This window comes from Diaphorina citri, unplaced genomic scaffold (assembly GCF_000475195.1).
Source record: "Diaphorina citri unplaced genomic scaffold, Diaci psyllid genome assembly version 1.1 scaffold1121, whole genome shotgun sequence".
Taxonomy (NCBI): domain Eukaryota; kingdom Metazoa; phylum Arthropoda; class Insecta; order Hemiptera; family Psyllidae; genus Diaphorina; species Diaphorina citri.
In genome coordinates, this window is record NW_007378550.1 from 1,755 (window position 1) to 20,526 (window position 18,772).

General features: G+C 37.8%; 1 protein-coding gene across 2 annotated transcripts in view; it reads left to right on the forward strand.

Moving 5' to 3' along the window:
- The first annotated feature begins 12,249 nt into the window (after positions 1-12,249).
- LOC103514305 (UV excision repair protein RAD23 homolog B) overlaps positions 12,250-18,772 on the forward strand; it is a 20,563-nt gene continuing 14,040 nt past the window's right edge. Inside the window, exon 1 of one of the 2 annotated variants that reach the window (XM_026827327.1) lies at positions 12,250-12,360. In XM_026827327.1, coding sequence (XP_026683128.1) covers positions 12,295-12,360 — 66 coding nt within the window. In that variant the 5' untranslated portion in view covers positions 12,250-12,294. Of the gene's footprint in view, positions 12,361-13,686; positions 13,786-18,772 lie in introns of those variants that run through there. The other variant, XM_026827326.1, reaches the window with a different exon arrangement.

The window sequence follows — 18,772 nt, forward strand, 5'->3', positions numbered from 1 at the left end:
AAGAATCCACTCCAGAGTCCACACAACACACAAGGTCCACTACATAAAAGTGTTGGTAGAAATGTGTTGTTTTGTACTGATTGTATAACAGAAATACAGAGATTACAGATTTGCAATCTTCAATTCACATTAATTACTTTTTCAAATAACATTGAACTTTTGTGGCAAAATTCAGGAAAATTGCAAATTTAACTAGGGAAGCTCATCAAGAACAAGAACCGTTGAGAATGTTGAGTTGTTGAGATTTGAGATTGCTTGTAATATAGACAGTGTTGCCAAAGCCGGTCATCTTGTTTAACGGTGTTAAAATCCCTTTTTCCCATGAACCTTTCCCCTCAGATCTTCTTCAAATTAATCGTTTTCATTGCGTTGACGAAGAAATCAGCTGCATCTCTGAAGAGGTAATTTAACAGTTTGCGTACCGGCGTAAAGGGGTTATATTAGGTACAATTTTCCTGGTTTTGTTTGATTCTTTTTTTTTTTTCTCATTTCGCTAATCTCACATATATCCATTATAACCGGTCGGTTATTGATCCTGACATTAAAAAAATCTCCATAGAAGTCACAGAGTTGAAGGAAAAAACAAGAAAAAAAAAATTATCAAAAAATCAGGTACCTAGATTGCAATACATAATATAGTAGTATATTTATTTTTCAATCCAAAAGTGACTGATTACCTACGTAAAATGAGAAAAAAAAAATCAGTGGGCTCATGACATGTCCCACGGTAAAAACAAAAAACCGATAGTAAAACTAGCTGTAGCTGAAAGCCCAAACTCGGTAAATAATAAAATTAGGTCCTTGGTGGGAATTCTTTAATTAGTCCCTCAACCCCTGAAAAAAATCCCTGAGCTCAGGCGTCTTGAGGGATAAATATTTCCCTTTGGCAACATTGGACAAAAAAAATTTTTTGAAAAAATTAAAATATTTTTCCTGTTCACTGAAGGAAAGTAACAGAGAGGTTGATATTTATTTATGTAAGTCTTCAATCAATTTTAATTTGCATAAAATGAAAATTATTTTTATTTGTGTTCCTATTGTACAGTATACGGGGTGGTTCTGACGAGAGTGTCTCGCACTGTATTTTCATTGTACGCATGCTCAGTTGTTGTTCCTTTGTATATTTTGTTTCATTGCGCATGCGCTAGTTTGATTTTATTCCAATTTGAATAGGACTTGAAAATAAAAACATGGAACTTTTTTGGAATGGAATACAGTTGGATAAAAACATTACCGCGCAATTGCCATCTTTTTCCATGTGTATTACAAGAATTAATTTCAAACTAGGTTATTAAACCTGTTTAATACAACTGGACCTGTATTTTTTGGCATTTAAAATTTCTATTACACACTATCTTTGAACATCATTGATTTTTACCAAGTTCATAAAAGCTGTGAAGTGCTGGATGTATTACAAGTTTGTATTGACAAATTTATTACAATCTACATTCTCATGATTTATATAAATACACAAGTAATAGTGATTTAGTACAGATGTTATGGATTTATCCAGACCTATTACATATTGTTTTTCTTGCTTCTGTAATACGGAATTACTTTTGACAATGGTATTACGTAGATTTCCAACTTTTGTGCTGTATGGGATGTTATCGACTAAATATGCTCCAAATGTATCTAATCAGTTTGTATTTGTAATTAGCTAAATTCCCTTTAGGGATGAGCTGTTCATTTAATAAATAGGGAATGAAAACGAGAGAGAAGGAGATGTGAAGGGAGAAGGGCGTGTGACATTAAAACGGCTAAAAGAGAATGCGAAAAAGTACATGCGAGTATGCAGGAGACCCTGTATAACTATTTCATTTGTGGGGATTTTGAGGAGGAAGTTACCATATCAGTTCTCCAACTTTTAGATCCTCAATCTTGAAGTTTGTTTTACTGACACATAAACTTGAAGTGAAATATATGAAAAACAAAAATCAATTTGCACGGAAAATATTCATAAAACAAAACGGGGAAAATGAGGGAAATTTGAACCATTTTCATTTTTTACGATTCTACTAAAGGTAGGTGATTTCCTGATTTATTTCCATTTTTACAAGATCAATTTTGGTTAAAAAGGTTCATTGTGGGAGCTCTGTCTTATGCGATTTCAATTGAAATTTCAGTAATAAGAACATAAAAGCCTTTTTTCTAAAGACTGAAACTAATATGATAAGTCATTCTCAACAAAGAGAAAAAAAATCTTGACATTGGTCCTTTATTTGGTGTAAGTACTTTCTCGCTGGAAGCACCCACGGGTAAATAAAGAAAGGCAACATTTCGACCGTAAATTGAACAAAATATGTTTCAACTGCGAAGCTCTGAAGCTATCATTTTCAACTGCTGTTTCCCGCTTCCCTTTTCCTCGCCTTCATTTTCTATTTCTCTCTCCTCTCCATCCCTCTCTTACTCTACCCAATCTACCTCCCTCTCCCTGTTTCTCTCTTCCTCTCTCCCTATTTCTCTCTCCCTCTACCTCCCTCCCTCTATCTCTATTTCTCTCTTCCTCCCTCCCCTATCTCTCTTCCTCTGCCTCCCCTTCTTTCTCTCTTTTCCTGTCAGTGTAAACATCCCTCTCTTTCTCTACCCAATCTACCTCCCTCTCCCTGTTTCTCTCTTCCTCTCTCCCTATTTCTCTCTCCCCATCTCTCCATTTCTCTCTTTTTCCCTCTCTCTCCCTCTACCTCCCTCTATCTCTATTTCTCTCTTCCTCCCTCCCCTATCTCTCTTCCTCTGCCTCCCCTTCTTTCTCTCTTTTCCTGTCAGTGTAACTTATTTCAAACGAAGAAAATATTCATGGCGGTTTTCCTGGTAGAAACGTATATGATTTTCTTTTCCTCCCTCCTCCTATTTCTTTTCCTCCTTCCCATCTCCTGCTCTTCCCCTCTCCCCTCCTCTTCCTCCCTCCCATCTACTTCTCTTTCACTTCTCTTTCCACGATATGTTCGCACTGAAAACCTTATTTCACACTTGGTTGCGTTTTGTGTGTATCTGTGTTGGGCTTCTGGTCCTGATAGTGGCGGGCACTATAACTCGTATAATACTCCCTTTTCTCACTCATATTACACCGATGTCACAGTCCCCTTGGAAAACTCACCACCCTTCCCCTACAAAAACACACACACGCTTTAGAAACCCAAATCTTTTTGACACATTGGCCTTCCCTGTGTGACTTTTGAGATTTTACACATTTGCTGTTCTAACTATGAATTTCCTATGTTTTGGGCGTTTTGGTTAAAGTTTGTTAGAAGTTTGGGTGGATACCTATTTAGATCTCTTTTTCTCTCGAATTCAACATTAGGATACACGGTCGTTCACGAAGTGTCCCGTCAGTGTTTTATAAGATGGATTTATTTAGCTAAAAATTCAAAGAGAATTTGATTTTTGGTGGAATTCTTCTCTCTATCGTCAACCCATGAGATATTGCTACCAAAATGGAAACAATATCTAAATAAAGTCATGTTTCCTTGCATAACATATAACATGCAATGTTGCCAACTGAGTGTTGAATTCAATACATTTCTGCGCGTCAAATTCAATCGCCCCAAAGTTCCCCTGCAATTTTCTTCCCCTTTCTTCTGATCATAAAAAAACTACAAAAAAGGGAACAGTGGAACATAATATTTTGTGAAACAAGAGAAGGAAACAGAATAATTGAAAAGAAAAAGGAGCACAACAACAAGAAGAACAATATAATTGAGTGAAGTACATAAAAAAAGAAGAAAAAAATACAAAAACAAAATGAAATGAAAAGAGAGATCATGAGAAAACAAGAAGAGGAGGGAGTGATAACAAAGGAGGGGAAGATAAAGATTGGAGGGGAGAAGAGATAAGGAAAGATAGGGGAGAAAGGAACATCAAAGTTATAGTTCAATGTTAATAATAAACTGAACTTGGTATACTGGATGATTCAAAGAAATAAGTAAAATCCAGTAGAATACAATGTACAAGATTATTTTGTGTACACACTGTAGATTTCAAGGAATTCCACGAATGCGTCTCCCTGGTTTTACCCAGGAATTCATTGGAATATCAATCATCTTACAAAAACAAAATGAAATGAAAAGAGAGATCATGAGAAAACAAGAAGAGGAGGGAGTGATAACAAAGGAGGGGAAGATAAAGATTGGAGGGGAGAAGAGATAAGGAAAGATAGGGGAGAAAGGAACATCAAAGTTATAGTTCAATGTTAATAATAAACTGAACTTGGTATACTGGATGATTCAAAGAAATAAGTAAAATCCAGTAGAATACAATGTACAAGATTATTTTGTGTACACACTGTAGATTTCAAGGAATTCCACGAATGCGTCTCCCTGGTTTTACCCAGGAATTCATTGGAATATCAATCATCTTAGTGGTAGGTTAGGTACCATTCCTGAGATTAAGTTCGGGTCAAATACAATTCTCTGGAAACGCTTTGTAGATATTATAATAGGTAGGTAGGTGTTCAGTATCTGAGCATTCTGAGCTCATGGCAGTGCGCCATTCTATGTTCTTGTAGGAATTTCAGGATACTATGGACTAAAGATATTTGGAAACTTATACATATAATTATATTGGGTATTTTGTTTCTAGTTCACCCTGAAAACCTAACTTTAACTGACTTACTTTTTTATGCTTTATAGGTAGGTATTGCAGAGTCTCTCTCTCTCTCTCTCTCTCTCTCCTCCTCCTCCTCCTCCTCCTGCTCCTCGCTCTCTTTCTCCCTCCTCTATCTATCCCTATCTTTTCCTCTCGCTCTCACTGCTCACTCTCTCTCTCCTCCTGCTTCTCTCTCTCTTTCTCTCGCATCTCTTGTTTATAGATGTGAAGATTTTTACATGAACATTGTTACAAAAATGAGAGCGAGAAAGGCAATAGAGATAAAAAGATAGGGGTAGATAGAGGAGGGAGAGTGAGAGAGACAGAGAGAGTACTGTTTTATAGACTTCCATTTTATTCTGTCTCCCTCCTACTTCTCTAACTCACACACCCCACTCTCTCTCTCTCTCTCTCTCTCTCTCTCTCTCTCTCTCTCTCTCTCTCTCTCTCTCTTAGGTAAAGTGCTGCCTCCGGTAAATTTCTGATTATTTTTTGAACCCCAGATGACCATAGCAGGCTCGTAAGTGTCCGTTCTACCCAATTTCAAAATCTACAGCTCACTGACCTATAGAACTAGTCTACACTTAATCCAAAATCAGATGTAAAAGGACACTGCAATTTTGTTTAATTTGTCGTCCAAGTACGAGAAGAATGTAGATTTTCTGAGAAATAAAAATCTCATTTTCACACCCTAACTTATCATACGTCCCAAGTTTCCAAGTTGGAACATTGAACAAACTTTCAACATCCTTGAGGATAAAGTTCGCTCGGGGAATCGCAGCCCCCCACGGTCCCTCCCAATGGGGAAACTCTGGGAGGGAAATACTGAAGGAAACATAATTAAAAATGTTCCGGCTTGTCAATATCATGTAGCACCATGTTGATAGAAATTCGTGGTGACAGTTATTTTGATCAGAAGCCTTCTGGGAATCGAGAAACGAAAAAAGATTGCGCTTAACCCTTTGCCGTGGAAGGAATTACCTTGATTAGTTTCGTTAACCCTGGTGGGTTTGAAGCCTTTTATGAGTCGAAAACGACAGGCTTGATAGATCCATGGTAGCAAGCAGAGTTTCGGGCTCAAATCCCGGCCGTAAATGACAACTTGGTGGAATTTATTATCTCATTTGTTTGATTCGTAGTTTGATCAGACAGTAAGAGAGGCAATAGAGCTTACAAGTTAGGTCAGTTAGGTGGTAGAAAATGTCTGTACTAGCAGTACTAGTCATCTAGTGTTACTCTATGAGAGTTATGTTAGAGAGATAGAGAGTGAAAAAAACCACTTTTGAAACAGAACTCGGGTTGATCTTGTTGATAAAATTTCTCCCGGGATGAATTAGACATTGTCTGTTGTACTTGACTTTATTTAAAAAAACAAGGTTCTCATCATTTATTTGTTTTCAATTTTAACGGGGAGTCATATTGCATTTTCTACGAATGTCAACTGATTTTTTTTTGAACTTTCTCCAACATGCTTACTCCTTGTAGCCCGAGGGGGAGCAGAGTAAAGAAATTTCCAAATACTATTGTATGCTTATATGGAAGATAATGTACGAATACCTATATATTTATATTTTCTTAGACAATATTCAAAGCAAAACCCCTTTTGCCCTATTATTATAATATCAACGTTCAGGGTCCGCCTGGGGACTTTCCAAGATGGTGTAATGGTGTAGGTATCCATGAGTTGGTAAGCTAATGTGATTAATGCTGGGCTTTACGAACTTGGGATTGAGATAAAAGATAAAACGAGTATATATTTATATTTTCTTAGACAATATTCAAAGCAAAACCCCTTTTGCCCTATTATTATAATATCAACATTCAGGGTCCGGCTGGGGACTTTCCAAGATGGTGTAGGTATCCATGAGTTGGTAAGCTAATGTGATTAATGCTGGGCTTTACGAACTTGGGATTGAGATAAAAGATAAAACGAGGATTTTCTAATACTTAATAGCCAGGTCAACCTCGGATTGAACTCAATCCTGAGACAACCCACGGTGGTAAAACTCGACCTAAATATGGACAAAGGCGGTGTGATTAATGCTGGGCTTTACCAACTCGGGATTGAGATCAAAGATGAAACGAGGATTTTCCAATATTTAATAGCCAGGTCAACCTCGGATTGAACTCAATCCTGAGACAACCCACGGTGGTAAAACTCGACCTAAATATGGACAAAGGCGGACGGTGACTAATATCTGGGCCTACACTTCTAGATTTAAACTAAAGCCAAAGGATTGGTTTATCACAATCTTAGTCTAAAAGTGACAGAAGTCTAAAATGCTGAATTCTGATAGGTACTTAATCCTTTGGATAAAGATCAAACTAAACACTAAAATGCTGAAGTGAAACCCCGGACATTACAAGTTAACAGAGTTTGTATTTCTCTCACCCCGTATACTCTTTACATGCGAAGTGTAATAGAGAAGAAAATTTCTCTCTCTCCCTCTCAACCACTTTTTTTTTTTTTTCAAGGATTTTTTATTATTGGAATGAAGTGTTGTATAGAGATATGAGAGTAGTCATCATCCCCTCTAACGTATAATACACAACAAAGATTTTCCCTTCTCTCCTCTTCGACAGCATCCTATCCCTCCCCTACCAGAAGCATCTCTCACTTTTTCCCTCCACCTCTACGGCCACCCCGTTTTAAATTTCCCAGAGTATTGCATTTTATGATAATGGTCATTTCTCATAAATTTTCATCCCTCACCATTTTTATCACCACTCTCGCCGCCTCCCCACTTGGTCTTTTTCAATGGGATTTTTTTACATCCCCCTTTTTCGCCCCCTTTGTCCCCTCGATTTTTTTATTTCCTTTTTTTCTTCAAAATAGTTCTTTTGCTTCTACATTTTTTGTTTTTATAACAGATCCCTTGTTTTCAGTGGCGTTAAGGGACGTGAACCCCCGGGTATTCGGGTAAGTTTACACCGAGCAACTATTAAAACAAATTGGACATTTGAGTTTTGATATTATTTCCAGGGGGGGGGGAATGTGCAGTTAAAAAATTCGGCGCTCAAATTGTGAAGACCAATAGGATCGTCTTTAATTTCAGCAGTTACTTACCTAAGGAAAATTTACCTATTCATATTTGAATAGCGGCAACTTTTTTAAGTGTTCGTCTTCATCGTAACAAAACAATAACTGAACCTTATCCTTCAGGACTGAAGATCTCTCAGGAGCCAAATCATTATATTTTATTTCTATCCATCCAAATAAATTACAAAAAATATAGTGTTTGGTAGTTACTACCCCGCTGGTTATTCCTTGATTTCTTTTGATTCATCCCTCAAATTATGGGAAATAGCCTCTGGTTTATACCGAGCAACTATTAAAACAAATTGGACATTTGAGTTATGATATTATTTCCAGGGGGGAAATGTGCAGTTAAAAAATTCGGCGCTCAAATTGTGAAGACCAATAGGATCGTCTTAAATTTCAGCAGTTACTTACCTAAGGACAATTTACCTATTCATATTTGAATAGCGGCAACTTTTTTAAGTGTTCGTCTTCATCGTATCAAAACAATAACTGAACCTTATCCTTTAGGACTGAAGATCTCTCAGGAGCCAAATCATTATATTTTATTTTTTATCCATCCAAATAAATTACAAAAAAAAATATAGTGTTTGGTAGTTACTACCCCGCTGGTTATTCCTTGATTTCTTTTGATTCATCCCTCAAATTATGGGAAATAGCCTCTTCCGAAATAACAAGTTGTTACTTTTAAGGTTTTAAGTGTCCACTTATGTACTACCTACAAAATAATGGGCCCATACTTTCCATTCCTATCGGAGCTATATTTACAGAATATTCTGTAATAAAAGAAAAATTGCTATTACTACAAATTTATACCTATACCTACGTCCGAGTTAAGTCGAGTCCGATATTTTTAGCTAAATCCCCTTTAGGGGTGAGCTATTCATTTCTGGTTTATGTTTAAATTTAGTCAAAAATCCCCCTCCAAAAAAAGAAAAAATCCGGGAATTTGCATTTAAATTTCCTCTAATACTTACAAAGGCTCAAGCAGAGGAGGCTTTTTTTTATCTTTTATGTGGCATTGATGAAAAAGTAGAGTCCAGTCAATTTATTGTTTCCAATTCAGGCAAGTTTTAGACTTTTCTCTCTTGTATTTCCGGGAAGTGCATTGTCCGTTTATACTTTTAAAGTCTTTATTTCTAATACTTACAAAGGCTCAAGCAGAAGAGGCTTTTTTTCATCTTTTATGTGCCATTGGTAAAAAAGTAGAGTCCAGTCAATTCATTGTTTCCAATTCAGGCAAGTTTTAGACTTTTCTCTCTTGTATTTCCGGGAAGTGCATTGTCCGTTTATACTTTTAAAGTCTTTATTCAACCAAGCGAAGCGCTTAGAGAATTTGAAAAAGGTATAGGTTTTAGTTCAAGCGAAGCCACCAAAGAGTCTTTTTTTATCTCTAAAAATAGTTAAGTATAAGCTGAGAAAAATAAGACAAAATCTTCAAAAGATCTATAATCACTGGGTGGTAATTCGCGAAGCCACCCTTTTTTTATCTCTAAATTCTAAAAATAGTTAAGTATAAGCTGAGAAAAATAAGACAAAATCTTCAAAAGATCTATAATCACTGGGTGGTAATTCGTCATTACAAATTAGTATACAGGGAAAAAGCTCAAAAGAAACTAGCGCTTCTCACGACTTCACCTTTAGCCACAGGTCGCTCAAATTTTGCAGGCAACTTCCATAATTGATGATGATCAAAAGTGTCCGCGGGCCGGACCTCGAGAAATGTACGGTTCGGCCGCTATTTAATGCCAAATCTTTGAAAAAGATCAAAAAGAGTTCGCAATGCTCATTTCAGCCAAAGTCACTCGAATTTGGCACAGAAATTCGATAAATTATGTAGATTTGTAGATCAAAAGTATCCTTGGGCCCTGTTTCCAGATGGTACGGTTCGGCCGTTATTCCAGACCAAAGTTCCGCTATTTAGAGCCATACACCATAGTCCGGATGGACTCAGCAAGGAAGTCATACCCCCCTCAAGTATCCAGTTGGACCAAATGACCAGACCGACGAAATTACCTCGGGAACCAACCGGGAGGGAAAACATCAGAAAGCATTTTGCAAAAACCAACAAATAAAGGAAGAAAAAGCAATATAAACAGGCCTTTAGATTTCAGCCAAAGTCGCTCGAACTTGGCACAGAGATTCAATAAATAATGTATATACTTAGATAAAAAGTTATCATTGGGCCCTGTTTCCAGAAGGTACGGTTCAGCCGTTATTCCGGACCAAAGTTCCGCTATGTAAGGCTATACACCAAATTCCGGATGGACTCAGCAAGGAAGTCATACCCCTCAAGTATCCAGTTGGACCAATATCCCGAGCCTGCAGACCGGTGAAATTACCTCGGGAACCAACCGGGAGGGAAAACATCAGAAAGCATTTTGCAAAAACCAACAAATAAAGGAAGAAAAAGCAATATAAAAGAAGATTGAGAAGAAGGAGAAAGAGGAAGAAGATTGAGAAGGAGACAAGGAAGGAAAATTACTTACCATCAGGAATTGTGATGCAGAGGAACAAGATATGATGCACGCAGACGAAAATCCAATTACGCAAGCAAAACTTCACCACGGAATCCCTGCTCCGTGTTGGAAGAAGATTGAGAAGGAGAAAGAGGAAGAAGATTGAGAAGGAGACAAGGAAGGAAAATTACTTACCATCAGGAAATGTGATGCAGAGGAACAAGATATGATGCACGCAGACGAAAATCCAATTACGCAAGCAAAACTTCACCACGGAATCCCTGCTCCGTGTTCTATTTTCCCTCGACTTTTTATTTCTCCCACTCTCCAGCCTTTGTTTGTTCAGCATATTTCTTGCTCCTAAATCCGTGGGCCGAGCTTCAATAGCTAGGCTGGGTATTGGTATTTAGGTTACTTACTTACCTTGAGTTACCTATTACCTAAGTTTTATTTACTCACCTAGTAGGTAGGTGTGTATTACTTACCTATTTACTTACTCTTACTTACCCCCAGCAGAATGATTATGCTTTTAAAAAGGAATAAAGCTCAAAAGGAATGCGCCGTTCTCCCGACTTTAACCCCCCCTAACAAAGGGAAATATGCTTTACCCTTTTAGGATTACGAGATAGTACTTAGATGGTTTTATTGTCGCACCGCTGAGAAAGAATAAAGGAAAAAGAAGCCAAAAAGAACCACATGCGGAATGCGGATGGATAATACATTAGCCGTCCATTTATCTTTTGCGAGGAAAAGATTAGAGCACATGTTTACAAAACGTCACAAGCCATCCGTCAGTTTGATTCAGGGAGAAGAGACTACAACCAGGGTATGTAGGTACCACCAGATAGGTAGGTTTGTAGGTAGGTCAACTTTGTCAACCCTAGACTTTGAACCTACAAGCCTACATAGGTAGGTATAGTTAGTTGTATACCAATAAAATTACATTTGAATGAGAATCGAACCCAAGACCTGCTTAGTGACCACCTGTCACAAAAATTCAAATAGGTATTTGCGTTAAACATTTTAGCTAAATCCCCTTTAGGAATGAGCTCTTCATTTTTCTATACATGTTATATTTCTATTTTAAGGAAAAAACATTGTGAAATTTTCGGTTACCAGCAAATAATTTTATTGTTAAAAATAAAAATGTCGTTCCCAATCTCTCTCAAACACACATGGGTTAGCTAGATAATATGCGGCCGAAAATATTTAGCCCTCCCTCCCCTCTCTCTCTTGCTCCAGCTGTTCCTCTCTCTCCCTCTCTATAGTTGTCTCTCCATCTCTCTATAGCTTTCTCATTCTAACTTAACTTTTCGGTTTCGGAGCGAGAGAGTGAGAGGGGAAGTGGGAGGGGGGGCAGACTTTTCAGCATTTTGAGACGAAATGATTAATGACTAGGTATATCTATCTTCTCTATTTCTCTTTTTCTCCCCCTCTCTTTCTTTCTCTCTCTCTCTCCCCTCTTTCGCTCTCACTTCGTAGGTCGGTAGGTACCTTCCTTAGCTCCACCGTTTTTGGATGGTCTTATGAAACAAATAGCAATCCTAACTACCTACCTACCTATTACAAATTTACATATAATGACCAATTTCGAATATTTTTTTTTTTTTTTAATGTAGTTTTTTTAACCAGGTCGAGAAGATTGTTTTTCAATAGTGTGGATTTCAAATATAGGAAGATAAAGAAGGAGAGTGAAATAGAGAGAAAGGGAGAGAGGAAGGGAGGGAGAGAGAGAAAGGGAGTGATGGGAGAGGGAACATGAGAAAGGTATATAGGGAGAAACACATTAGGAGAGAATGGAAAATATTAGAATCAAAGTGACATCCCTTTCTACCTATTCAAACTCCTTTTTCTTCCTCCCATATCCAGCCTACCTCTCTTCTTTGGCCCTTTTCTTCCTCTCCCTCTTCCACCTTTCTTTTCACTTCCATTTTTAATTAATCTGTCAAGTTTCTCACACTCCACCTGCCTGATGTTTGAACGTTGTAAGTTGTACGAAAGAAACGGGACGAAGCTCTCATACCATTGTGAAAGTCACTGTCTGTTTCATCGCATTTTGAATTTCTCAAAATGGACCTCTGGGATGTCCATGAGCTACTTCAAAGCCCAAGTACTTAGCTAATTGGTACAGTGGTTCCTGTAGTACCTATGAATGTCCTGACCAGTGATCTTTCTCTTCTTTCTTTATTAAGTTGTAAATTTATTGTAAAAATGAAGCTAACGATAAAGAATCTTCAACAACAATCATTTCACATTGATATAGAACCATCTCAAACGGTAAGTACCTATTTGCTATTTTCCTTATCTCTGATGTTTGGCATTACAAATTAGTATACAGGGAAAAAGCTCAAAAGAAACTAGCGCTTCTCACGGCTTTACCTTTAGCCACAGGTCGCTCAAATTTTGCAGGCAACTTCCATAATTGATGATGATCAAAAGTGTCCGCGGGCCGGACCTCGAGAAATGTACGGTTCGGCCGCTATTTAACGCCAAATCTTTGAAAAAGATCAAAAAGAGTTCGCAATGCTCATTTCAGCCAAAGTCACTCGAATTTGGCACAGAAATTCCATAAATTATGTAGATTTGTAGATCAAAAGTATCCTTCGGCCCTGTTTCCAGATGGTACGGTTCGGCCGTTATTCCGGACCAAAGTTCCGCTATTTAGGGCTATACACCAAATTCCGGATGGACTCAGCAAGGAAGTCATACCCCTCAAGTATCCAGTTGGACCAATATCCCGAGCCTGCAGACCGCAGGATGACTACTATAGTAGGTATCTACTAAAGTAACGAATTAAAAAAAAATGTAAAGAACCAAAATCAAAAACAGATATTAAGTACTTATGTAGGTATGTGCCTGTACAGATACATATGTCAAACCTTTGACGTTTAGTGGGTCACTAGTCCAATTGATAACCACACCACACACGGCGGAAGTCACCGGGAAACTGGTGCTTATGACTTTCGAAACCACTGCCGTCAATATCATCCACCAGTAATGGATCTATGTTCACTTCCAAGCGCAATATAAAAACCAAAGAAGCTCCGAAGATGACGGAGGAGAAGCAAAGAAGGAGGGAAAAGACAATAAAACACGCTTACTTATGACTTTTGAATCCCCACCCCAAACGCCCCCCTAAGCCACCCTTGCCTACCCCTGCCATAGAGTTAACACTGTGCTGCCCTCACTGTGTTTGTCTTCATTTCCGAGGGTCACAGGGGGGTGGAGGTGTTCCCACATCCACTTCCTCAGTTGCTCCGCTCTTCTTTTCTCTTCCTCTAAAATGCCACATAAATTATGCTTCTCTTCCCTCGCGATGTTCTTCTGGCGGTGCCCCATATATTTGTGCTCCTTGTTTTTTTTTTTTTTTTTTTTTTTTTTTTTTTTTTTTTAAACAGTAAGAAGTGATCTTCATGCTCTTGTATAGGAAATTTTGATCACCCTAACCTACAACCCTTTAGCCTTGGTCCCTCTGCACCTTTGCATAGTCTGAATGGATTCACCTTTGTGGTTCAGAGCATTGAATTGCAACCTGGAGGTGCTGGGTTCAAATCCCAGTTTGATAGTAGAAAGTAGAAGTGAACCCTAGTGAGAAGACCTCTTCTTTCTTTATTAAGTTGTAAATTTATTGTAAAAATGAAGCTAACGATAAAAAATCTTCAACAACAATCATTTCACATTGATATAGAACCATCTCAAACGGTAAGTACCTATTTGCTATTTTCCTTATCTCTGATGTTTGAACGTTGTAAGTTGTACGAAAGAAATGGGACGAAGCTCTCATACCATTGTGAAAGTCACTGTCTGTTTCATCGCATTTTGTATTTCTCAAAATGGAGCTCTGGGATGTCCATGAGCTACTTCAAAGCCCAAGTACTTAGCTAAGTGGTACATTGGTTCCTGTAGTACCTATGAATGTCCTGACAAGTGATCTTCATGCTTTTGTATAGGAAATTTTGATCACCCTAACCTACAACCCTGTAGCCTTGGTCCCCCTGCACCTTTGCATAGTCCAAATGGATTCACCTCTGTGGCTCAGAGCATTGATTTGCAACCTGGAGGTGCTGGGTTCTAATCCCAGTTTGATAGTAGAAAGAAGAAGTGAACCCTAGTGAGAAGACCACATTCATTGACTGAAATATTTAATGTTGTACCTATGCCATCCTTAACTTGGAATTTAACCAATTAAAAAATTTTAATTATGAAAATCATCATGATGAGTCATTTTTTTAGTGACAGCAGAATAAGTTGATTCATACCTTATACTCTTTGGAATTTTCACATCTTTTCTTTAATCTGATGACATCATGAGTCAGGTCAACCATGAATGCCTACCTGTTATGTTATACTTGTCACTTATCTAATAATGTGAAAAAAACAATATGGACTATGAAGTTAATGTGGAATTTTTGCTTTTTCTCCCAGGTGAAACAACTAAAAGAAAAAATCCAATCAGAGAAAGGTAGTGAATATCTTGCTGAGTTTCCCCATTAAAGTTCTTTTCCGTGGTCTTATTCACTTAGAATTAGGATTAGGTTCGATTCGAAAAACCTTTGACTGCACGGAAAAAGAAAGAGAAGATTTTATACATAGGTACATGGTAATATGCACTTGAAATAATGCCTTTTTTTTGTAGTAGTTATGTTAATAATTAGGTAGGTACTATTTAGGTACATAAGTGGGTACATTTATTGAAGAGAGGTTATAAAACACAGCTATAGCTCTACAAACTCTACACCTAACAGACTGCTTGTAAATGTAAACAACTGCCGGTATCGGAGGAGGTCCTCGCTTTGAATAGTCCTGGAACACTGGAACCCCCTGACTTCCTGGAATGGTCATTAAGACCATTCCACAACCGTTCCAGGAAAACCCTGTACACAGTGTTATATCCCTTCTTTCCGCTTTTGGTCCTCGCTTTGAACAGTCCTGGAACACTAGAACCTCCTGACTTCCTGGAATGGTCATTAAGACCATTCCACAACCGTTCCAGGAAAACCCTGTACACAGTGTTATATCCCTTCTTTCCGCTTTCTAAACTTTCAGGCTTTTCCTCTTACCTTTGAGACAAGATATGGGTAGCCCCCCTCCTTCTTAGAGTAGAACCTTCTCACCTTCCCTATATTTTCTTAGGCTTTTCCTGTCCTAAAGCCTTTGTCACTTAATACTTACTCGTAGGTTTTTCTCAAAAATATGACTTTCATCCTATTTGATGTCTTAGTTGAGTAAGGAGTGAAGAGTGGGGGCTTTGTAGGATCTCCCATATCCAGCCTACCTCTCTCCTTTGGCCCTTTTCTTCCTCTCCCTCTTCCACCTTTCTTTTCACTTCCATTTTTAATTAATCTGTCAAGTTTCTCACACTCCACCTGCTGTTTCCTTTCCTTATCCCATATTCCTTGTTTTGTTGGTCATCCTGCTTGTTTTCAAAGACAGGGTGACTCATTTTCCTCGTTAAAGTTCTTCGCAGTGGTCTTATGCACTTGGAATTGGAATTAGGTTCGATTCGAAAACCTTTGCCTGCACGGAAAAAGTAGGTACATGTGGTATGCACTTGAAATAATGCCTTTTTTGCAGTAGTTATGTTAATAATTAGGTACTATTTAGGTACATAAGTGGGTACATTTATTGAAGAGAGGTTATAAAACACAGCTATAGCTCTACAAACTCTACACCTAACAGACTGCTTGAAAATGTACTTAAACAACTTCTGGTGTCGGAGGTGATTTCCACTTTGAACAGTCCTGGATCCCCTGACTGAATGGTCATTATGACCGTTCCAAGACCGTTTTAGTGACACCCTGTACACAGTGTTATATCCCTTCTTTCCGCTTTCTAAACTTTCAAGCTTTTCCTCTTACCTTTGAGACAAGATATGGGTAGCTCCCCTCCTTCTTAGAGTAGAACCTTCTCACCTTCCCTATATCTTCTTAGGCTTTTCCTGTCCTAAAGCCTTTGTCACTTAATACCTACCTACTCGTAGGTTTTTCTCGAAAATATGACTTTCATCCTATTTGATGTCTTAGTTGAGTAAGGAGTGAAGAGTGGGGGCTTTGTAGGATAAAGAAGAATATTGGTGTTAAAAATAACAGACAACTAGGTGGGTATGAAGTTAACGCGATTAGTTAACAAAATCGCCTGGTAAATGAGATGACACGGGCTCGAATTCCAACTGAAATATGGAATTTAACCTGAAGATTTCATTTAACCTACATTTTGGTACGGTAAGTAATAAAGCTTAAATTCTGCTAAAAGTAGAGGAACTCGATAGTATTCATAAGTAATGCCGAGTAAATGAGGACAATTATTCTTCCATCAGCTATTAAGTAGCTTACTTAAGTAGGTAGGTAAGTCGTGGTTTCGTCATCGGCACAAAAGGCCCAAAACTATAACTTCTTATCCATTATCCAACTTGAAATAAAGTTACGACTTACGATCTTTGTTCTTACTTAACTACTGAACAATTTCTATGCCTCTCTCTTTCTCTTTCTCTCTCCCTCTCTATATCTCTTCCTCTCCCTCTCCCGCTCTCTCTCTATCTCTCTCTCTTTCTGTCCGTTCTCTTCTTCTCCTGCTCCTCCTCCTCCTCCTCCTCCTCCTCTCTCTCTCTCTCTCTCTCTCTCTCTCTCCTCTTTCTTCCTCTTCTCTCTCTTCTCCTCCCTCCTTCACACCCTCTCTCTTTCTCCCTTGCCAAGTTTCAAACTGTCTCCTTCTTATCACCAGAGTTAAATATTTTGTTTAACTTTCCAAATCTCAAACCAGTAGAGTTAGTGAAGGGAGAGAGGGGAGGGGAAGGAGGGGTAAAACTTAAACATTAAGTACAGCGTATATTATCATTAGTGCCATCATTATTATCTCGCAGGATAAATTTCCTGATGATGTTCACTCAACTAATTAACTTCGCGTATACGCTGTTCAGGGTGTACAAAAAGTACCCCCGAGGATCAATAATATAGTAGGTATCTACTAAGTAACGAATTAAAAAAAAAATGTAAAGAACCAAAATCAAAAACAGATATTAAGTACTTTGTACAATAGTTAAGTATACCCCCCAGGATCAATAATATAGTAGGTATCTACTAAGTAACGAATTAAAAAAAAAATGTAAAGAACCAAAATCAAAAACAGATATTAAGTACTTATGTAGGTATGTGCCTGTACGTGTACATATACATATGTCGAACCTTTAGATGACGTTTAGTGGGTCACTACTCCAATTGATAACCACACCACACACGGCGAAAGTCACCGGGAAACTGGTGCTTATGACTTTCGAAACCACTGCCGTCAATATCATCCACCAGTAATGGATCTATGTTCACTTCCAAGCATTTTCTACTACTGCCCAAGTATACCTACTTAGGTATTTAGTTTCTTAGTGAATTCACTGAATTGGTAAAATGATGGACTCAAAACATTCAAGCTAACCAACCCTGAAGAATGTAACAGATTTTTACTAAGTAGGTACCTAAAGTAGGTATCACTATATATGCATGTCTATGCCTATACTATACAACCTTTACTAGTATAGCTTCACTCTACATTAGTAATAGAAAGTAAATGTAATGATTGGGTATGTTGAAATATAATTAATTACTTAACCATTCTTATTCATTTTCCAGTGCCCCAGCTGCAGCTACCTCCACACCAAGTACACCTGTATCACAAGCTGGAGCTACTGCAACAGCAACAACACCAGGAAATGCCGAGTCCACACTGCTCATGGGAGATGAGTATGGACGTATGGTGCAGAATATAGGTGAGGTTTTTTTTTTAGTCAATAGGTAAACTTAATTTAGGATTAATATGACAAGGGTTTGAGCCTTTCTCTATGTGAGGTCTGGCCAGATTTTCCTTTTCAAGTTTTCAGTCAATAGGTAAACTTAATTTAGGATTAATATGACAAGGGTTTGAGCCTTTCTCTATGTGAGGTCTGGCCAGATTTTCCTTTTCAAGCCATTTGAATATTGTCTTGTGACTGCTGAGAGATTTCTGTTTTTGCTGAAGGAAAATAAATATGAGTTCAAAGTTCAAATCCCATTGTGTCTTAATTCATTACATTGGCAATGAGGATGATGGATGATGATTCACTATTTTGGTGCACATCTTGGAAAAATCATTCCCTGGATTTGAGCTGCAAAAAATAAACAAAAATGAAAATACATAGTAATGGAGATACCATTTTGATCATTTCAGTGGACATGGGTTATGAGCGCAGTGCAGTCACCGAAGCTCTGCGTGCCAGTTTCAACAATCCTGACCGTGCTGTTGAGTATCTTATTACCGGAATCCCTGCAGCTGTAGTTGGAGAAGAGGCCCCTGTAGCTGCTAATGAACCACAAGGTAATAACATCAAACAATTCTCTTCAGTTAAAGAAATAGAAATACCCAATCTAATGCAGGGGGATAATAAAGTTTATACTCTGAAATATTCCAATTAAAATAATAGTAATAATAAAAAATAAAATTTCAAAGGTAAATTAGGGGGGGGGGGTCAACTCCCATAATTTTTAGATACTTATTACAAGATAATGGTAAAGACACATGTGTAGTTATTAGCTGAAGGGTAAAGCAATGTTGTCTGTGTTTAATATTTGGATGAGAAATAAATCCCCAATCCTGGTCCATTGCACAAAAACTTGTTGATTTAAAACTAAAAAAAAAAAAAAAAAAAAAAAAAAAAAAATTTTTT